The sequence below is a fragment of the Tachypleus tridentatus genome, chromosome 1, assembly GCF_004210375.1.
Source record: "Tachypleus tridentatus isolate NWPU-2018 chromosome 1, ASM421037v1, whole genome shotgun sequence".
NCBI classification, from domain to species: Eukaryota; Metazoa; Arthropoda; class Merostomata; order Xiphosura; family Limulidae; genus Tachypleus; species Tachypleus tridentatus.
The window spans coordinates 162,776,772-162,800,471 of NC_134825.1; the positions used below are offsets into that span (position 1 = coordinate 162,776,772).

Here is a 23,700-nt window from a genome sequence, read left to right on the forward strand (position 1 = left end):
GTATAATAAGCTTAAAGTAAAGATATAGTGTGGTATCACCTAGTCTAGAGCCAAGTGTTTAAAATTTATCATGAAATTAAAAATATCGAATCACATTTAAACTTAAATTGTTTGGGATTTAAACTGTTTGCTGTTATATCACCAAATATTCAAATAAACAAATACCTCTTAAATCAACGGAGACTCTAAACTAAAAAGTAAACAAATTTATATATATCATTTTATTTGAAGTTAGAGAGAGTTTAATAAGTAATTTTAATGTGTATTTTTAGGAGTACACAAAATTACTTGACATTTCTAGACCTCAAATTGTGCCAACGCCAATTTTTATGCTGGATACATTTATCTTCAAAGGAATAATCTTTTAAACGTTCCCAGGTGGCTCAGCTGTAAACGTGAGACCTTATATCGTTAATATTTGTGGTTTGATACCTAATTTGGGAACGGTTTAGATAAAGTACTGACAAGACCTTTCAAAAATATAGAAACTGTTATGTATCTAAAGAAAAAAAGATTTAGACATAATATTATTATAGACCGGTCGTGCCCTAGTTGTTAACTTGACTAGGCTATGAATCTAAGAATTCCAGGTTTACAACCCATTGCCATTAAAACACTAATCACATTTTGCGCATTAGAAGTGGCGATTAAATATTCCAACAGACTAGAGTTGGCGGTGGGTACTGATAACTAGCTGCTTTCCCGCTAGTGAGTCAGTTTAAAATTAGCAACAAAATTTTCGTTTCTCGAATTTATCGACTGGAAATTAATGATTAAGTCTATTCCGGTTCATAAAAAAATTCCTTTAATTAAAATATACAGTTGTTCCCAATTAACTCCATTAACCTGTAGACGTTAAGAGCTCGAAGGACCAAACATCTTCATAAGAAGCTTCAACAAAAGATAACAGTTAAATTAAATAACGTTTGAATAAGCTAAGAAACCAAGTTTGAATCAGAGCTATCAAACAGTTTTTGTACTGCAGAACGGCTTGGACATGTCCAAAAACAATTTACCTTTACTAAACGGTTTCAAGTCTCAAGACTTCCCGCAAACTTTCTTTCTTGTATGTTATTTTATGTAATAAAATCCTTTTATGCTAACTGCAACTGAAAATGTGTGTTTCATACACATGCTGCATATACACACAAATATATGTATATATTACACTCAATATCGACATTAAAATGCGTTAAATCACCTTTAATTTCCACACCACCTTTGCTATTCAAAGTTTTGTGTTAATTACATCATTTAAAACGCATTTTATCATTAGATGTATTGTGTCAATGTTTTCATTTTCTCTGCTGAGAGATTAGATTTAACCTTCAGCTTTTCGATTTTGTCTGCTACAAGGTAATATTCAGCCCTCACCGATTCGGTTTTGGCCGTTTTATTCTTCAACGTTTTGGTTTTTGTCGATTAAGGGTTATTTTATTATTCAATCACGATTTACACAGGAATGGTTTATCATAATAAATATGCCGTTTCCTAAAATTGATATTAACCTTAAAGCAGTTAACCTCATTTTGTATAATATATATATAGATATAAAACAATATTAATAGCTTCTGCTTTAGCATATATTGGTTTGACCTGATGGCTCTAACGAAGGGATCAAAGCATCTCGGTGAAGAGCTGAGCGTGGCTGAAACCTGTTTTCTACTCTTTACTCTAGTATAACTTTCAGATCAAACAATATATACATCAATATTAGTCAAGCGTCTTCTTTCTTTCGTGTTTTTAATTTATTAAAAACGCAGGTTCAGGATCAACATAAAAAAAAACGGACATATTCATTTTTCTACACCGCCCTAGAGCAATAAAGAATGATTAAATCTGTTTCTTTATTAGTGCATGTAAATTAACACTTTACCAAAGTGTAAGTGGGTATTTTTGAAGGACATATTTCAAGGTCATTAAGTCCTCAAACCTGTTTAAAATCGCTGTCGAAGTGGTGCATTGATAATCTCCCTACCTTGTTATTAATCTTGTTTATTATTACACCTGTATGTTTATTTCACAACTGTTCATACATTGTAACTAATCTGAAGTTACGTGATGTTAAATATATTCAGATTTTATTAACAAAATCCTGCACCAATAGCTGTTTCAAGTTGAATAAAAACATCGAAAAATTAATAACACTTTTATAACGGACAACTGTGCGTGTGTTTTCTTCTTGTAGTAAAGCCACAACGGGCTATATGCTGAGCCCACCGATGGGAATCGAACCCCTGATTTAAGCGTTGTAAATCCGTAGACTTACCGATGTAGTAGCGGGGGAGCATAAAACACACCTATACGAGAAAAAGATATAAAAACAGAAATCGTGTAATTCAAGCTAAACTATTTCGCATCTGGAAAAAAAAAAAAAAAACATTTTTATTTTTCACAGTCAATATTCGAAACTTTTAACTAATAAAACAACCAATTATAATATAAACGCTCAAACACAAACTCTTACAAAATCAAACACAGTCAAATCAAGGCTAACGTAGTACTAGTATAATTATAAAACTTCTCTCTTCCCCCATCCAAACACGTATAGTAGGCATAATGTTTAACAAGTTAATCTGAACAAATTATGTTTAAAAGGAAAAAAAAAAAAATCACTCAAGACTCTTAAAAACGTGGCACAAGATTTATTATACTTGGACTGAAATATTATAATAAAACAGGTCTGCAGTGATTTTGTTGTCTTGGAATTTGTACATGTTCTTCAGTAATTGCTGTACACTGAATCCAAAAATGATATCCATTTTTCTTTATCACTTACAGATTTTTCACAAAATATAATGTGTACATTTACATTCGTGAATCATTTTCAAGGAAGTCGTGCCACTTTTTGTTATGCTTAAAATGTTGACAACTGGCTATAGATTTCTCTAGACCAATCGCGACGTGAGAGTCTTATCGAATCCGAACATAACAAACATAATTATAAAAAAAATCATTTTGGTAAATAAAATAATAATTTGATCTAATTATAAGTTATTTTCTCCCCAATTTGGTAAGGCACTAGACTCGTAATCCGAGGGTCGCGGGTTCGAATCCCAATCATACCAAATGTGCTCGCCATTTTAGCTGTGGAGCGTTATAATGTGCGGTCAATCCCATTATTCGTTGGTAAAAGAGTAGCCCCAGAGTTGGCGGTGGGTGGTGATGACTAGCTTGCCTTCCCTCTAGTCTTACACTGCTAAATTAGGGACGACTAGCGCAGATAGCCCTCGTGTCGCTTTGCGCGAAGTTCAAAACAAACGAACCAATCAGCTGAATTTGATTCTTCCACACAGGATTTCCGACGTTAAAAGGAAAAGAAAAGTAAAAACCCTTGGCTAATTGTTAACAAGTAAAATTCAGTAGATATCTGTTGCTTATGTTAAATTATGCCTGAATTCAGTATTGTTCCAAAACAAAAATATCATCTGCTAAGGGAAAAAAAAAGACAAGTCAAAGACATTTAAGAATTCAAATACAGTTACCTCCAGTTTTGAACTGCTGGCACTAGAGAAACGGTAACCGGTCAGCAACAATCGTTTCCACAAAGACTTTTTTTCTTTCATTCCACTCTTCGAACTGAATAACCGAAATAATTATCATTTTTACGGAGGTTGATCATCTTATATAAAAATTATTTTGCATCCTCACTGTGTAATTACAGTCAGTATTACCAGGTTCGAAGTTGTTCTTTATGATGACTGTATTTTACATTACAAAACAAGCCTAGGTAAGAATGTTATGTCCAAAGCACACCACTCCTCTGCGATTGCTTTTTTTAAAACACTTTCGACAAGGATTATGATTATGCGAGTCTTGTTATAACAGTCCGATCATACAGAAATGCACAGACGCTGCATCTTACGACTTGACTGGTATGTCTTCAAATGGGATAGCATAAATGTTAGTTTCATTCTCCATTTGCTTGAGGCATGACTATGGTGTGTATTGGCCCGCCCCGCTAGTACAGTGGTAAGTCTGCGGATTTAAAACGTTAAAATCAGGGGTTCGATTCCCGTCGGTGGGCTCAGCAGATAGTCCCATGTGGCTTTGCTATAAGAAAAACATAAACACAGACTGTGTACTGTTGCTTGGGGCAAAAGGACAGCTTTTGCCACTGAACTATATGTTGGTGGATTCTTACATGCTAGGAAACGTTGCACTTCTAAGGTATGACTAATTGCAGGTCTTATTCAGAATAGTATTAGTACTCCAAGGCAATCAGTGTGTTCCAATGTCGTTTAGTAAAAGGGTAATCCCAGTTTTGGAAATTTTAAATCCTCAGTGAGAAAATGTCTTTATGATCTGACTTTAAAATTATTTCGCATCTTAAAAACTGTTATATATACTTCCCAAAGTTGATGAAATTTTGGTGGATTCACAGTTTCTACGAAAAGTCCCCCACCCCAAAAAAAAAGGCGAAAATGTAGTTGTGATACATTCTGTTCCATCGCGATTTTATATTGGTTGTGTTTGTTCAGAATTGTTTTAATATAAAGTACTCAGCTCGTCATACGATGAGACTGCAACTAAAAGTAAAGAGTTTTTCAGCATCATGTCTTCAACCTTCGAACCACAACTTGACATGCTAATAACATGCCACCTTTTATTTAAACCAATTAAGAAATCATGCTATTCCCTATAACCAAATTAGATTTTTCAAATTTCTTCCACACTGAGACTTTTTACTTTCTCAAATAAACCACGAGCCAAAGGGTTGAAGTTATTGAGAATATTTCACGTGGGTTAAGTTAATTTGTTTCATTGAATGTCTTCCCATTTGGTTTGGTTTGTTTTGAATTTCGTGCAAAGCTACACCAGGGCTATCTGCGCTAGCCGTCCCTAATTTAGCAGTGTAAGACTAGAGGGAAAGCAGCTAGTCATCACCACCAACCACCAGCTCTTGGGCTACTCTTTTACCAACGAATAGTGGGATTGACCGTAACATTATACGTCCCCACGGCTGAAAGGGACAGCATGTTTGGTGCGACGAGGATTCGAACCCGCGACCCTCAGATTACGAGTCGCACCTCAACCCACCTGGCCATTTCGGGTCCTTCCTATTTGGTCGATTTAAACTGACAAGCACCTGGGAAATAAAATAAATTAAAACAGTGGCTCTCAACGTTTTTCCTTCCATGATTCAGCAAAAGCTTTTGATGTAAAGTTAAGAATGTATGAGCTTGTCATTTTGTTTCATAATTTAGCTTATTTTAGAAAGCTTTGATCTGAAATAAATTCATTTATATTAATGTAAAAAGAATACTTTTCATCTTTTTCTAACACGCAAAAATTATAAATTCCACCAAACTCGCTTATATTACAGTTTAAATAATAAGGAACAAGTCTATTCACCATTTTTTAACACGGAAAAAAATTACAAACTTCACGAAAGTAAAATATTTCGCTGAATCTTATGTTTACTTTTACTTTTTTTAACTTTATGTTTCAGTGGTTTGGAACCAATACATTTTTTTCAGAAAACAAATTACGACGTTATTTGGTCTCCATTACATATGGAATTCCTGGTTTAATAGATGATAAAAATCGTCATTAAATAAACTTCATAAGGAATTATTTCGCTACATAAAATCAATTCAATACGTTTCTTTTTTTTATCGTAAATAGCTGCATCAAACTTTTAACGACTGAGAAATAAAATCCATATATCTTATATCAGGATTAGAGTAGAAATTGGGATTTAGCGAAATAGTTTCTGTAAAACCACCTGGTGGACTGGAAGTGAAACGTGTTAAAAGTGTTTTGTCTTTTTTTACTCGAGATATAAAGGTTTTTATAAGCTAACGTTTTAAATTGTGTCAAGCCATTGAAAATTAGTTCATGCTATTTGTAAACGTTTAAGGAGCTACATGGTACGCAAAATTCATTGTTTGAAACTCGCTTGTATTACAGTGTAAAAGGAAAGAAACAACACTTTTCACTTTTTCCTAATACATGTAAAGAAATTATAAAGTTCGCGAAATTCTAATACTATTTAATAAGCTTAGACCAATCTAGTTCCTATCTTAGGTCAATCCCACTATTCGTTGGTAAAAAGTATACCAAGAGTTAGCGGTGGGTGGTGATGACTAGCTCTATTTTCCTATATGCTCACACTGCTAAATTAGGTATGGCTAGCGCAGATAGCCCTCGTGTAGATTGCTCGAAATTCATAACAAACAAACCATTCTATCTCAGGAACACCTAGCATGTTCAACTACCATCTCTACAGATTCGAATCCCAACAATGAACATTATTATTCTTTCAGCTTTGGGATCAGTATAATCTCACTCTTCTTTGGTAAAAGAGTAGTCTAAAAGTTGGCGGTGGGTGTTGCTGTCTAGGCACATTTAGTTTTTAGAGTAACATCGACGTTAAGGACGACTAACGCAGATTGCCCTGTAGTAGTTTTGAACGAAATTGGAAAAAAAAACAACTATCTTATCTTTCTCAGGTCCGGCATAGCCAGGTGGGTTGAGGTGTTCGATTCGTAATCTGAGGATCACGGGTTCAAATTCCCGTCACACCAAACATGCTTTCCCTTTCAGCTGCAGGGGCGTTATAATGGTAAATAGTAGCCCAAGAGTTGGTGGTGGGTGGTGATGACTAGCTGCCTTTCCTCTAGTCTTAAGCTACACGAGGGTTATCTGCGGTAGCTGTCCCTAATTTAGCAGTGTAAGACAAGAAGAAAGACAACTAGGCATCACCACCAACCGCCAACTCCTGGGCTACTTTTTACAAACGAATAGTAAGATATTAAGGTGACATTATAACGCCCTCACAGCTGAATGAGCGAGCACGTTTGGTTTGACGGGAATTCGAACCCAAGACTACCAGATTGCGAGACGAGTGTCCTAACAACCTACTTGGCTATGCTGAGCCTATTTTGAAATGAAGAATACGATCCTTTGTTTTGAGGATCAGTTGGTTCGGAGCGCTGATGGCAAAAATTATTTAGTGAAAATAAAGAAAAAAAATTTTTTTTTCTTGACATCTTAAAAAAAAAGTGCCAAACGCAGAAAAAACTAATAACCAAGGTGAAAACACGCACAAACAGAACAAAACGGTAAAAACAAACTAAAGGTAAAGTTGTAAAAGTGTTGATACACATCATAGTTGACGAAAGTCGGCTATCCAATTACAAGGAACAAATAAGTTTGCAGTCTCATTTATATCACTTGGTTTGGTTACGTTTTGTTTTCACTATAAAAACATAACTGACGTATTTACAGGAAACTGACGCTGCGGTACAGATTAGCCCTGCGGCAGATCGCTATATTTCATAGCTGGTGAGTCGGGCTCGCATCTCCTTATTTTAAACTATGTGTGCTTTGTAAAAATGACATTCAATCCATTAGCGTGGATGGGGGGTGTTACTGTCCTGCTGACTGACTGTATTAATTGCGGTCAGTTGATCAAAATAAAGTTCGGCGGCAGATAGCCTTAATAACTTTACCATAAATACAAAATAATGTTGTATCCATCTTTAATCTGTTTAGTAACTGACACTCGCAAGGTGGCGGGAGTTTGATGATTTATTTTTAAGTCCTAAAAGAAATACTCTTTTCCAATTTGTCCTGTTCTGAATAAATACATAAATGGTAAACAGTACTCTTTGATTGATTATCTTCATATCGATCTGTATTAGCGAGCATAACATTGCATGGTCACGTGGTTAAGGCACTCTACTGGTAATCTTAGGGCCGCAGGTTCGAATCCCCGTCACACCAAACAGCCCGCCTTTTAAACTGTGTGAGCGTTATAATGTGACAGTAAATCCCACTATTCAAACCAAACTTATCTTTTAAAAATTTAAATGCACCCCTTTCCAGCGGTATGTCTTCGGACTCACAACTGCTAGAAACCGGGTTTCGATACCTCTGGTGGACAGAGCACCGACAGTCCGCTGTGTAGCTGTGGATAATTAGTGACAAACAAAAGAGTTTAAATAAAGGTTAATAATTGTGATAAGACTGTTGAAAAACAAGTTAATTGGATTCTTCGATCGCGCTGTTTTTCCTTTGTAGCAAAGCAGTAAATAGGGAGATAAAAAAAGGGCATTTAAAGAACGAAGGCATACAAAGAACACGTGGTGTTTTTGTTGTACGAAAGTCTCGAGGATAGACTGTCGATTCTAGCACGCACGCACGTGCTGTAAATCAAGACAGAACCGATACGCATTTCTTTAGGTATCGTGTAATAGTTACTCGGCAAGCTGAGTGTATCGGCTAAAACAACTGTGGATTTGGAGTGACATACTTTGGAATAGCACGAACATCCTACGCGACGTGAATATTATAACATTCGCAGGCGCACTGAACCGCTTCGAATGTTCTCGTTGATTCCACGAAACTAGCACATGACTAGAAGACATGTGAACGATCGTGCATATCGCGTTTTGAGAAAACAGAAAAGTGGGTTTTTACCATGGGTTGCGTCTGCGTATTGAAGTGTTAACCATCCATACAGAACAACTGAAGTACACGATTAAACCCTAATTCAATTAAATATTCCAACTACTGTTTCACGAAATAAATAATTTAATCGGTGAGCTATAACTTAACAAAAGTTTTAAACATGTAACTCCAATTTTCTATCGTTAAACTAAGACGTGTAATACATGAATAGGTAAATCTGAAATTTCCTAAAGATAAGCGCAACGTAATGTCTTTCATTAACTAAACATATATAAACGATGTAGCTGGACAACACTAAAATATACAAAATTGACCAATTTAACTTATTTCATTGTACGTATAAATGTATAACATTGTTATTATTTGAGAAAATATTACTTAAACTATAGCACCGTATTATTAAACATGTAACCGAAAATGAAATATTCCGTAATCTGTTATTTATTAACTATTTAAAGCACATTGCTAAAACAGCTCCATGCCTAAAGGGCCCTGATGCCTGTCGTATACCAGAAATATAAATATGCTGTTAAATAGCCATAATGTTAGATATTTACCAAAGGTATAACATAGATTTCTGGGAATCCCATCAGTATTATTTGATAAAGTCATGAAACAAATATGTGTTTACATAACTAGAGAATTCCATTTTCTATTATTTACAACACATGTGTATATATTTATTAAGCCTATAGAATAGAAGGGTGACGAAGATTTCATCAACAACGATATTTAGAAAATAAATAAAGTACATTTTCCTTATCCTAATAATATTAAATAAAGATAAACAAAGTTACTAATCAAGAAAGTTAAACACACAACTGTTAACAAACCCGTAACTGGACAAACCTCTGTATGTGTTAAGAAACAAACCTATTAACCACGTAACTGAACAATGTCAGTGTCTACTGATAAACAAAGCCATTAAACACGCATTTGGGCAACTTTAGTACGTGTTAGTAAACAACGCTGTTAAAATGTATAACTGGACAATGACATTATCAAAATGTCACATTAACCAAAAATTCATATACTACAAATGTTCCAGAAATATTAAAATGGTTTAGGGTATTTTGGGTGTATGTTTGGTGATACAAAGAAATCGTGACGCCGTAAGAAAATGTTTTTTGAATATATAATTTAATAACTTTTACTGTCTATTTTACATCTGATAGGAAACTGAACAGATATGTAAATAGATACATTCCATATAGAGAAACACATTTGTTATACAAATCTACAACATCAACTTTTCTTTTTAATTATATGGCAATTTTCATCTCACACAAATAGAGAGCTGTCATTGGTAGAAAACCAAAAATAAAAAAATATTAATAAAGACATTTCGACAAACACTTTAATAGACAAACACCCATAAAACACATATTTATAATAGTCTATCATATTAGCTGAAATGGGAGATGCTTCTATTTTTGTCATATTATTTATTTATTATGAGCGTGATTAGTGTAAGAGTACTAACTTATTACGCAGTTGGTCCTGCTCAGTTTGAAGACATTGTTTTACTATATTGTTTTAACTACAAACAGAACTTTAAGTCAAGTTTCTACAAAAGAGGAATCTATTAGCTTTCACTTCATTCCAATTCCACTAAATCCAAGAAAGAAGAACTAGAAATATATTAAAGGTTTCTTACTTTCTCGTAACTTGAGTAATGTCCGTTTATTTTCTTCATCAAAAACTACGACACAAAGTTTTTAGGGTAGTGTAATAAGGAGATTCGTACTTTCATCCAAGTAGGACATAAAATTTCGTTAATAATACACTAGTGACGTTCAATTATAGAAAATAATCTAAGTAATACGTATTTAATGTGCGAAGACACAGGTATGATCAAGCAAGTCTTTATTTATTGTATATAACGGTAGAGTACGCCACTTACACAGTAAAAACTTCTGACCTGATATCTTTGTTGTTGTTGTTACTAAAACTATATCTCAAATAAACATTTTCCGTCGAAAATCATACATTCTTTTTATCCAAAATACGTTTCGCAAAACCATATTATAAATAAAACACATTAAAACGTGGTATGTTTATATATATATATATTTAAACAGAGATAAAAAAATAATGTTATATCTTATGTAAACAGAAATAATATAAATGACTTTGAAAACGAAGTAATGTGAGCATGATTTAATAAACTATCATGGAAGTAGTTGTGACACATAAAACTACATGTATTGTAGCACACTGTAGTACAGTGGTATTCCTCCGCTAAACAAATAAGCTCAGGTTACTCACCCTTGATGAATTTTTATTGTTTTTTTGAAAGAGTTAACTCACACTTATTACTTTACTCTTAATTATCCATATAATCTTATATTTTATGATATAACTGGAAACAAAACACTGCATATAACAGGAAATAATTTGAAATAAATAACTTTACCATGTGCTGTACATCAAAGAAATAACTAGCACTGGACTCTATTTGTCCTGGTATATTTGACTATAGAAATAGATCTCCATCTTACCCTATGCCTTCTTTTTTTAACATTCACGCTTTCTAAATCTGCCAAAATAGCAGAAACGAAGGAAGAACATTAGTTTAAAAACACTCTCCACATTTACGGTTGAGCACATAAGAAACATTTCTTGCATTCTTTAGAATGTTGCTGTCCTTAGAATGCTTTAAAAAATTTATGCCACTTAAATTTTATTTAAGTATTTTCCACTTTTGCTAAACTCATTTGTTAAGTTATTAATAGTTATTTTTGTCTAGGACTGCCTGCATGAAGCTAGGCAACCCCAGTTTTTATCTTGAAGTAAAAATACCAAGCAGGTAACTAAATGCAATATCCATGTTTCTATACACCCCATTTTAAAACTATTTCTTATGTCAAAGTCCTGTCTTGCTGCATTCAGAATTCACCGATTCATAATAAAATGTTATTATCTCTGAGTGAAGAAACGTTTTTCTCGTTATAAAATATATATACAAACACACACACACATATATATATATATATTACGTTTTTATCTTAACGTCCCTAATCAACTGAAAAATATATTTAGTCTTCAACAAAAACTTTAACTTGAATCTAAAGCACATACTTGATCCGGATTTTAACTTTTAACGCCCTTCTATCCCTCGTCAACAGGTTTAATAATATATATAAAACCTGCACAATTACTGCCAGGACTAGCGAAGCTGCACCTTAATAATCCTGTTTCCTGGTTGACAAGGACTAGTAACGTGGCGTCGGTAGTCTTTGGTTAGAGGAGCTATTATCACGAGTCGCTTTGTGACCAGTAACCTTGGCCAATAAAGAGGTCTGATAAGGCTATGGATAAGCAAGATATTGCCTAATATATTGTCGAGTGAAGTAGATATGGATCGCTGTTTGTAATTTAAATTTTTTATTATCTTTTTTCATATAGTTTATTAGAAGTTTATTTATGTTTTGTTATCTGTCTCGCTTAACGTTGGATTATATGTTGTTGTAAAAAACACATTTTTTAAAGTTCGCGCAGATACATAAGATAACATTTTTATGCTTATCTAAAACAAATTAAAACTTGAAACTCTAGATAGCGAAAACATAATAACTCATACTAAACTTTCAGAATATACACGTGCAACTTCATAACTATGTAAATACGAGAGAAAATGTGGTGCTTCTGTTACTTATTTAGGCACTTTTACATCACTTATTGTTTAAAAAGACGAATCACATACTTGGGCAGTGACAGATGTAATGTTACTGTAGAGATGGCGTCCGGAAATTACGTAAACTAAAGTTTTGTTTGCTCCAGAGACAGAAATCATAAATATGTGCTAGCATGCCTATTAAAATTATATTAGACCAGCGACGAACCATTATCGTATGCAAGGAATATCACGACAGCTCTACAGGGGCCTGAGAGGACTTTCAACACGTTCAGATATAAATGTTAATTTATTGATATAGTTTTTCAGACATATATACAACGTGCTTTGCTCAGTTGTATTTCTTTTACATTTCAGGTAAAATTCATAATACTTTTATGTAATATGTAACCTTTATCCACGCGTTTAACAAACTGAGCTCTTTTTAAACTGCTAGTGTACTAAACACAAATTTGTTATTGTGATGTAATTCGCACGAGCACAGAAAATATACAGAGATATATGATCGATTTCTGCAGCTGTAGGATAAATCCTGAAGATTATGTAAATATGTTAAACGCGCGTATTATACGTAGGCGATGTTTTCTTTATTGCAACTTGAATGGGCGATTATAATTAACCCGGTGGTTCTATAGACACAGCCTCAGGTTAAGCATATTAAAAACATAGAAAAACGCTCTAAAAAAGCCTTTGAAATATTTCGTACAATGAAGCCTATTGCTTTGATGACGTATCACAGACAAACCCAGCAGAAAACATGATATGAAATGCATCTTGAGAGACTAGAAATTTAGCAAAGAAAGAATAAGAGCCTGTGTTGAAAATAGTACGCAGCAAAAACTAGGTTATATGTATTTTAAGCACGTTTTCATAATGCTGTGTTATGCGTACAAAGTAGTTTGTCGTTGTGAAACCTGGCACATAATGTTTGTTTTACAGCGATCACTAAAATGCAATTTCGGAATATGACTAAAGATGACGTTCTCAACTGAGAATGATTTTGAAATATAGTGCCATCCGATAGATGTCGCTTGTGGAACAACAGAACAGGATATAAAATTAGTGCTTTGCAATATATTGAATAATAGAGCTATTGGCGATAGTACGTGCATTCTTGTGGCTTCGCGAAGTTAAAATCCGTGTCATATTTGTTTTAAATCTTGGTAGTAATGATTATATTTTTCATGTCGTTGAGACCGTAGAGATGTTACTGCTTTTCTTTCGAACGTTTTAAGCCTATCAGACATTATTAACGAAATAATATTCATTTTGGGTACGATTATTCATAGTAGTAAATTACGCACTGTATTGAAAAGTTTAAGCCTACGTTAAATGTATACGTATAGTTTTCTTTATATTCTTCGACGTTTATAATCTTCGTAGGAAAATGTTGACATATGCACAAACTTTAGGATATATTTAAATCACTTACCTACTAATTTTTTTCTTATGTTAAACATAGATGTTAAATATTTCAACGATCCTTGATTGTCCGTTCATTTAATTTTTTGAGGGAGCCATTTTGTTTTTGAAAAGTTACTTAACCAAGTCTTCGATCGACCAGTCCGAATGAATGCATAAGTCAGTTGAGTAAAAGTGGTCCCACTATCGGGTTAAACCTGTATATGGCAGGCTACAGTAATATCGAAATCTCGATATAAAATTAATGCTTACATACAAAGGTAAATTATTTCCTCGAGGAACTACACCTGTCATGGTTTGTCAGAAAATTCTAATATTCTTTTTCAGCTCTCTGGGTAGAATTTACTATTTATCTTCTTCATACAGCTGTGTGTCTTTTCATGTGCAGCGACAAATGGTCCGACCTGGAAAATGCACGTTCACACAGACGACACTGAAAAGGTCTGTCACCAGTATGTTTTCGATAGTGTCTGGTCAATTCGTCAGATCGAGCGAATTTCCAGCTACATCCCTTCCACGTGCACTGGTAGGGTTTCTCACCAGTATGAGTCCGAAGGTGAGCCTTGAGGTGCGAACTCTTTGTGTACATTTTATTACAGCCCGGGTAAGAGCAGGAGTGGCTTGTCACTTTTTTTCGCCCTATATTACGACGACCTTTTTTGTTCTTGATTGGAGAGGGACCAGGCATCTGAACCATATTCGTTGTTGTAACATATCCGTTTCTAGCAATATTGGCTCCATTTAGAAGGTCCACAAGGTTAGGAGAAGATGGCGGTGTCATCATCCTAAGTTGTTGCTGTTGTTGTTGGATGGGATGACGAGAAGCTGGAGCTATAAGACGGCCCACCTGTTGTAATAGGGGCTGTTGCGGTTGTGTCATTGTTGATGAAACGGTTAGAGGCACTGATGTAAAAACATGTAAATTTGTAGGAGGAACTTTTTGTTGCAAGTGAAAAGCTGTCCTTTCTGGTGATGCTGGCGGTGATATCTGGCTTGACACAAAGGTCTTGTTATTATTATTATACTGCGTCCAAGAGAGGTCTCCATAAGATGCCGCTGTCGTCGTAGTTGGACAAATTCCTATATTATAGGCTGAACTTGTCTCATTTGAGGACGTTGATTGAGTGGAGATATTACCTAATTGTGAGCGAAAAGTTTCGCAAGTGGTGGTAGAAGTATCCACAGAAGTACGGTAAAACGGGAGGACCTGTTTCTGTAAAACTTCTGTGTGGTTCTGCGTTTCGATGTAGGGACTTCTTCCATCAGGATTGAGCACAAAGTCCAAGTCCAGTAAAAAGTCATCAATGTTACTTTGAAGCTGAATTTGTTTCTGTTGCCTTTGTTTGGACTGCAATTCCTGGACAAATGAACCAGAGTTGACCTGTGGGTGCAGCTGCAGTTCCTCCCTTTGAGTCTGAGGCAGCGTCTCAACCCTTGGAGGCATATGTAAAAAGGAAGCACTCGTATTCGGTTGCATCATTTTGAAGTTGTGGTCAGAGGGATGTGAATCGACTAGCAACACACTCTCTATGTCATGCCACATCTGAAACGATTAAACATTCCCAATAAATCAAAACTAAAGCCATCTGGTGGTTTTTATGAACATCTATTTAAACAGTACGTAAATAAAGAAAAATGTTATCACAAGAAAAACATAAAAATATTTTGCGGGCTCAAACATTTTTAGATGTAAAAAAATTAATTTTCTTCAGTTCATAGCTATAAAATAAAGTAGTAAGCATTGAAATTCACTGTGGAACAATTATTTTTCAACACTGAACTTTTGTTTTTTTTAAAGAACGCTATTTACTTAAAATAATGTTGAATAATGTTCGCAATCCAGCAAGGCCAAGTAGTTAGGATGCTCAACTCGTAATCTAAGGGTCACGGGTTCGAATCCCCTTTGCACCAAACATGCTCTCCCTTTCAGCCGTGGGGGTGTTATAATGTCACATTAAATCTCACTGTTTGTTGGTAAAAGAGTTGGCAGTAGGTGGTGATTACTAGCTGCCTTCCCTCTAATCTTACACTGCTAAATTAGGGACGGCTAGCCCTCGTGTAGCTTTGAACGAAATTCAAAACAAAGAAACATCTTTTCACATTACCTTCCTTTTATGAACGTGTTTTTGTTTTATATTAATAAATAAAGCGCATTTTTTTTTATAAGTCAGCTGTAGCAATTTGTTTTGCATCATATAAATGCCATTGCTATCAAGTTTGGCTACAAATTAAAGGTTCTGTAAACTTAGTCTGACACGTTGAAGTGATAAAACCAAAACATGGAATTAATTAAGGTTTAGGAACCCGATTCTTCAAATTTTATTAATTAAAATTTTGTATTCTAGACAAAATTGATTTATATATAGATCCACCCCAAGTGCGATTTTTACGTTTCCTAGTGCTACAGTCACTCGCTGGAACAACGGTAAGTCTTTGGATTTACAACGCTAAAATCAGGAGTTCGATTCCCCTCAGTGGGCACAGCAGATAGCCTGATGTGGCTTTGCTATACGAAAAAACACAAACGCACACATACACGCATCCTAGTATTGTATTTGCCCCGAATCGGGTAGCAATTTTTACTTTTAAATATTTAATAAAACATTTTTTTATAATTAATAACATTGTTTTGTAAGAGAATGTGTCAGTACTGACGAACAACATATTGATATATTTTGGAAGACTAGCGGCACATTATCTCTTAAGAGGAAGACGATGTGTTTTCATTATGATAAGGCACTAAACTAACCAAATGCATACAATTTCTACTTGGTCATAACAATACTGCTGGAATTTATAACTCATTGCTTCTTATTAGAATCCGCTTACTAAACATCTAATCACAATACTTTTAGCCCTCCAGTGGCGGCATGTCTACGGACTTACACCAAAAGAAATCGGGTTTCGATACCCGTAGTGGGCAGAGCACAGATAGCCCATTGTGTGGCTTTGTAATTAATTCCAAAACAGTAAATCATAAAAACTATACAATACTGGAATTAAGTAACTACACAAAATACGGAATACTGTTTACATGAACCCAGAAAGCGCGTACAAGTGTTAGATCCAAAACTCTGAAGTGAAATCACACGAGATTTAGAACCAAACTTTTGAAACTCCGTTCATTAAAATATTTTATCCTAGACAAAGTCGATTTTGACCTGAGCCTATATCATGAAATTAATCGTATTCAGACCCGTGATTTAATCTTATCTGACATTAACCGTCCAGAGGTAATCTATCTGTAATCCTTAACACAGTTATAGCCACCTCATCTAAGATATAGCATAGTTACCCCACTGAACGAATTTCGTGTCCGCGTGTAACAAATAGAAACTGTAAGAAATTTCTTGTTTCACACTTTATATCCTCAGAAAACTTTCTCAAAGCTCGCGAAAATATTCATACCTCCACATGAATTTCTTCAAACTGTCCATTAATCTTTCTGATAAAGAAAAACTGCCAGCATTTGTAAACTTCAACAAACTAAACACACATGGTTTTAAATTAACTAATTAGAGCTTAGACGAAACCGAGACATTTCACTCAAGATTATTAAATGTTAACACGATATTATGAGTATAAGCAATTTAAAAATCATAATTAGATATAACTGAAAATAAAAAGTATGTCCCACGTTCAACTATTCAGTGTATAATTTGATCTTCAAGCCTTAATAAAACAGCGCATATTTGTAACAATATGTATATATATATGTATCATTAAGAACTATTTCTTGCTAATATACTCAGATGTTTGATTCTAAACTTGTCTACAGAAATTATTAAAGTAACATTGATAATATTAATAATTGTAACCATATTATTGTTAATACTTTATCATTTCGTTATTGGTGTGAATGTATTTACAATGGAAGAAATAACTTTATAATAAACATACTTTATCAGCATCCGTGTGTATATTACAAAACACGTATTTTAGATACTTGAACATCAGTTCAGATAATCCAATTAGAAACACTCAAGGAGATAGTTATTTCACAGATAAAGACACCATATGGTAATCATTTATTTTATAAGGTGAGCAAAAAATGAATCAATTCCACGAGAAGTAATTTGCAAGGTGCTTTTAAATATTTATTGTTATATTTTGTATGGTCTTGTTAATATAAAATTCTGTGTTTCATTCTTGTTTGCTTGTTGTTAAACGTAAAGCAACACAATGCCCCCCAGTGGCTCAGCGATATGTCTGCGGACTTACAACGCTAAAAACCAGGTTTCGATACCCGTGGTGGGCAGAGCACAGATAGCCCATTGTGTAGCTTTGTACTTAATTCAAAACAACAACAACAACAACAGCTACATAATGCAGTGTCTGTGCTTTGCCCCTAAAGAATATCTAAACCAGACTTACAGTTGATCGATCAGAAGGCATCTGTCTTTTATCTAAACATTTTCAAAAGTTGCTTGTGCTTTTTAATAGCATCTTCTCTAATCTTGTATATAAGTTTCACATACGAATTTTATTTCTTAGAGTCGATTACCAGTTATTGTTTTACACAATAAGTTTTCTGGAAAAAAACAACTAAATTTCATTTTCTAATAAAATTTAACTTTGAAATAATAAAAACAAACAAACAACAAGCGAGATATTCCACTACATTTGCCGCCTTTCAATGATCGGTTAAAACTTTTTACAAGTTGAAACTATCCACTGTTTAAATTATTATAAGTATTTTTCAGCAAGTTCGTTTGTTTTTGGATTTCGCGCAAAGCTACACGAGACCTATCTGCGCTAGCCATCTCTAATTTAGTAGTGTAAGACTAGAAGAAAGGCAGCTAGTCATCATCACCCATCGCTAACTCTTGGGCTACTCTTTTACCAACGAATAATGGAATTGACTGTCACATTAAAACACCACCACGACTGAAAAGGCGAACATATTTGGTGTGACGAAGATTCGAACCCGCTACCATCTAATTACGAGTCGAGTGCCTTAACCACCTGGCCATCAGTAAGTCTGAAAAACTCCGAAAAACAGTTTTCCCGCCGTTCTATGATGTTAATACGGTACTTCAGGTTATTCTGTTAAGCATGAGTTTGTGTGTATGTGTTTTATAGCAAAAGGCCCCGGCACGGACAGGTGGTTAGGGCGTTCAACTTGTAATTTGAGGGCCGCGGGTTCGAATCCCCGTCACACCAAACATGCTCGCCCTTTCAGCCGTGGGGCGTTATAACGTTGCGGTTAATCCCACTATTCGTTGGTACAAGAGAGCCCAAGAGTTGGCGGTGGGTGGTGATAAATAGCTGCCTTCTCTCTAGTCTTACACTACTAAATTAGGGGTGGCTAGCGCAGATAGTCCTCGTGTAGCTTTGCGCGAAATTCAAACCTTAAATAATTCACTGCATATGGATACACACCTTTATATACATAACGCCACAAATCGTTACCATGCGAAATAATACAGAAGAATCACGCTGGTGTATTTTTTTTATATGTTGTAACACAGATAACCAGAACGTCAGATTCACTGTATATGGATACACACATTCGCATTTAATAAAGAAATAATCTGCTGATGATTCACACGATTACCTTTCAAAACTGTAAGATATTAAAACTTCATAGGTGGTTTTCATTATTCTCACTTTTCATTACTAGTAATCACTATTCCATCCCTTACTAGCAATATTAATGTAATACTCTTCAGTGCTTATATTTATTACAGGAAAAGCTCATCCGCTATTTAAGTTTCATTTTGGTTTTTTTCATTATTTTTAAAACTAATTCCGTACATAAGTATTTGTGTGTGTGTTTTTTTCTGTATCGCGTTACTTGATATGACGTTAAGTTAGTTATTTTGACGAATAAGACGCCACATCAGGTTGCGAAAGGTAATGTATGAAGCAAACAGTTTGTTAAAACTTTTCTACAACAATTTACGTTCTGCATTGCACCTTGGAACGTGCTAACTACTAACGCATTTTAAGAAACAAATTTCCAAGCCCCAAGGCACGATTGATAAATGTGAATTTCTTACATTGTCCCAAATACAGCTACTATTTTTGTAACAAAAGGGAAGGAACGCAAAAAAAACGTCTCTTGACTAAACATATTTACATTGTACAAGTTGCAATACGTTACAGTTATGCTGGAGATGAAATTTGAACAATGATCAACCTAAATAACAAGGAGCAAACGTAGCCATCTTCCATAAATTATTTATAGACACAGAACCCAGATTTTACATTCATGTCAATTATGAAACACAAAACAAAAACATTTTGTCGTTAAAAGAGTACGAAACATTTAAAAACAAGTAGATTTCATGATCTCCAGTAGAGGTAGGTACTTCGTAAGCAAACGTAGTACGATATTTACAGGCCCCGGCATGGCCAGGTGATTAAGGCACTCAACTCGTAATCTGAGGGTCGCGAGTTCGAATCCCTGTCGCACCAAACATGCTCGCCCTTTCAGCCGTGGGGGCGTTGTAATGTTACGGTTAATCCTACTCTTCGTTGGTAAAAGAGTAGCCCAAGAGTTGGCGGTGGGAGGTGACGACTAGCTATCTAGCCTCTAGTCTTGCACTGCTAAATTGGGGACTGCTAGCGCAGATAGCCCTCGAGTAGCTTTGCGCGAAATTCAAAACAAAGAAACAAACGAAATTTACATTATCCATTTCGAAGACGAGTGAATATTTACTATGAATAATGTGGATATGAACACGATGTTTTTGTGAAATGTTAACGATGTTCTACTAACAGGAAGAAAAATGGAAAGAAAGCAAACCTAGTTTTTCAAGAAATATTCTTTAAGTTATTTTGAATGAAGGCTGTACAAGAATATGTATTGCTTAATATTTGGAAATATGCAACATCGTATCACTGTTTAATTTGCTTTTAAGGTCGAACCAAGCTTAATTTATAAACGCAACAGATCTGGGAAAATACGGAATCCTAGATTTAAAATAAAATAGCTTCTCATCAGAAAACCTCAGATTTATTCAGATCAGCTGGAACTTCGTGAGAAGCATATTAAACTAATATGAAGAGTTGCAGGTTAATCTGCCTTAGATATGTAGCTTCAGGTTGCAGGTTAATCTGCCTTAGATATGTAGCTTCAGGTTGCAGGTTAATCTGCTTGCGTTTTGGCACTTCGTCTCAGTTTGAAGTAATGTTGTTGATTTTGATCAGTTTGTGTTAAGGACGCACACTAGTTAGGAAATTTTCTGAACTTTGCAAAACTATCAAAACGATAATAAATCTGTGTTTTTGGATTACCATATTAAACACGAATCGTAAACGATTGGAGGAAAAGAACTTGAATCTAGGCCATCCAAAATATTTTAAGCATTCATCTTAGCTAAAATAATCCTAAAATATTCACAAATGCCATAAAAGCGTTTACTCAAGAAAACGCGTCTAATTGTCCTACTGGATCCTCAGCTCGTGCATTGAATGCTTGAAACCAAGCATAGCAAATATAATTAATACTTGAGGTATCATTACAATCTCTGTTAATAACGACATAGTTGTATAAGCATGACTAAGTCGAGAGTGGACTTTTTCTCACACCAAAACTAATATCTCTAAACCAGTGTCTTTTCGATAAGCATATGGTAAATTAACTACAAACTATTCTCTATTATATGTAAGAAACATCAGTAGCACAATGTTTTACTGTTTTCTGCACATTTCTGACTGGAAGTAAGCATTGTAAACGTAATATTGCAGAAGTTAGGGTAAATATTACTGAAGTCCTCTAACTTTCATTTATATTCATGACCTAATCTACAATGCTCGTATACTTCAGGAAAAAAAAACAATGAAACTGCATTCTGTTTGGCTCTAAACCATTCAAATTTATACAATTATTATATTGATAGGTATAGTCTTGTAGTATTATGCCTTATGTAATTAAATTTTAATTTCGGTCGTCCATTCTGACTTAGAAGATGGATTACTGGATATTTAGTCGTGGCCAATGCAAGGACTACGACTTTCTAAAGTTGGTCTACGTAAGCGTGATGATGAAATGTTTATGTATGTGCGTGAACAGTCCAAATATATTTTGAATTTTGAGTTGAACCATTTTCAGTTTTATTTATTTGTCATAAACTCACCTTGTTTTTTATCACATTAATCATGAGTTAAGACACTACAATATAACGTTTTACAATGATTTGGTTTGCTCCTTTTGTGATGGAACATAACTGATTTGGTTTGTGATGGAACATAACGTACTTGCATAAAAAACATCCTAACCATCATTGGATCTTATAAAAGCCTCCGATTCTGACTGAACGCGAATAGACCCTTAACAATATACATCATAGTAGAAAGATTAACATGCGACTTACTTGTTGATACGAGGAATACGATATTCAATCGGCAAAAGAAAAAGAGAAGTTCTTTCATTATATTTGTTGTTTTCACATTCAAGTGTAATAGCGTAAACGACAGGTCGTCAATGGCTTTATGGAACATTTTATTTGAATATCTGAGTGTAAGTAAAAAGATCTATTAATAAACCTAAAATATGTTCTCATACGTTCAGTCAATTACACATTTTTATGATGTTTAGTTGTGCTACCGTTCTCTTATAGTCGTAGTTTCATCATGAGCTAACACTGTCTTAAGGAGTACAGTCGATACTTCTAATACTGTCTTAAGGAGTACAGTCGATACTTCTAATACTGTCTTAAGGAGTACAGTCGATACTTCTAATACTGTCTTAAAGAGTACAGTCGATACTTCTAATACTGTCTTAAGGAGTACAGTCGATACTTCTTTGACATAAGAAGTTCAAGTCACTAAAATGAGTCGCATTCACGCCTGTTGCACATAATATATTGCATACACCTTAACGACACACACCGAAATTATCAATACAGCTATAATGAAATTTAAGGGTATATTTCTCTTTACTGCATCAGAAGATTTGTCTACGGTAGGACAAGTTTAGTGTTACAGCTTACGGGAAGGGAGATTAAGACGAGGGGAGGGGTCTAAAACGTGGAACGTAAACATTGATAGCTATTTAGAATAGAAAATTAAACTGCATCCCTCCTAGGCTTCGTTCCCAGTCATCCCTTGTTTAAAACAGCGTAGTGTCCTACTTCTGTGACGATGTTCTAGCTGGTGCTAGGAAATCGTGAATATTTATTTTGGCCTGTATTCAAAGGAAAGGCAGGTAAAATACCTGGACCCATACACAGATACATTGGAATGCACCATTTGAAGAACCTGGCTTTAAAACGTGGGACGGCTTTTCAGACCAGAATATTTTCCCACGAGCACAATATAGGAAAAAAAAACAACAACAAATAAAAGTTCAAACCGCTATCCCTGTTCACAATAAGGCAACACCAGGGGGCATTATTTCCGCTACTCTTGGTATGTGTAATATAACATTAACAGACAACAGTTTTTAAGAGTTGTAAAAGAATAATGAACCTCGAGCTTTGAAAATCTCCTGAAAATAAACTAAAACAATATGAATCCGAGGTTTGTTCCTGCCATCATTTTAATATTTATAAATTGTTACGTGCACGTGTTTGTAGCACGTAAGTTACAACTTAGATCCTTGGTCTTTTGTGATTAATTCAAAGTAATTAATTTTAACTGATCTCCTGAGCCAAATCTATCGCATTCCAGAATTATCGGCCATTCTTTTAAGACTGATAAAAAGTATGAAAAAGAAACAGCGTAATTAATACACCAATTTGTTTTACAAATGAAGTAATCCTTTTATTTTAAATGTTATAGATAACCTTTAAATATTACTTACGTCGTGAAAATCTGCCATTGCAGAGGCCATTGGTTGAAACGGTGGAACAAGGGCCAGGACAACCTGGCTGGTGAGAAGTTCCTTCGACTTGTAAATTCTGCTATGTTCCGTCTCACCTGTGTATCTGGTTGAAGCACGAACTGTTCTCGCACCTGTCTACTGTCCTGAGTCCTAAATAGACAACTCCTGCCCCCCTGTTGACAAACTGAGAAAACTTTGCGAATGAAGTCCGGACCTGGATCAGCAATGGCAGAGAGAGGCATGAATGAGCGATACTTAGTTAACCGCAGACCAATGGGTTTCCCAGAGTACCGTGAAGGGGTTTGCTTGTTCAGTTATGGGATTTCTTTCTGACGTCTCTGCTCAGTTGAAGTTTCGTGATCTCGTCTGTAAGCGCTCTCCAATCTGAGTCTAATATCTGTCAAATGAACGGGATAATTATTTTCCCAATTCAACTTCTTTGACAGTTACG

The 23,700-nt window shown here is 34.9% G+C and overlaps 1 protein-coding gene across 3 annotated transcripts; it reads right to left on the reverse strand.

Moving 5' to 3' along the window:
* Nucleotides 1-1,280: 1,280 nt before the first annotated feature.
* On the reverse strand, nt 1,281-23,392 carry LOC143229402 (uncharacterized). Of its 3 annotated transcripts, XR_013015849.1 has the most exons (4): nt 23,229-23,392; nt 11,500-15,020; nt 3,486-3,579; nt 1,281-2,300 (listed from the first exon to the last, which is right to left on the reverse strand). XR_013015849.1 is itself a non-coding variant. In XM_076461692.1 (2 exons), the coding sequence occupies exons 1-2, from the start codon at nt 23,256-23,258 to the stop codon at nt 13,836-13,838; spliced, it is 1,215 nt and encodes a 404-aa protein (XP_076317807.1). In that variant the 5' UTR covers nt 23,259-23,392; the 3' UTR covers nt 9,537-13,835. The 3 variants fall into 3 exon arrangements, 1 of the variants encoding a protein (XP_076317807.1); XR_013015850.1 differs by lacking the exon at nt 3,486-3,579; XM_076461692.1 differs by lacking the exons at nt 1,281-2,300; nt 3,486-3,579 and having other exon boundaries at nt 9,537-15,020.
* Between the last annotated feature and the right edge of the window lie 308 nt (nt 23,393-23,700).

Coding starts and splice junctions, on each gene's coding strand:
- LOC143229402 (XM_076461692.1), bottom strand. CDS start 23,258: ATGGCCTCTGCAATGGCAGATTTTCACGAC. Junction 15,021..23,228: donor CAATGGCAGATTTTCACGAC/GTAAGTAATATT, acceptor TAATCGTTTCAG/ATGTGGCATGACATAGAGAG.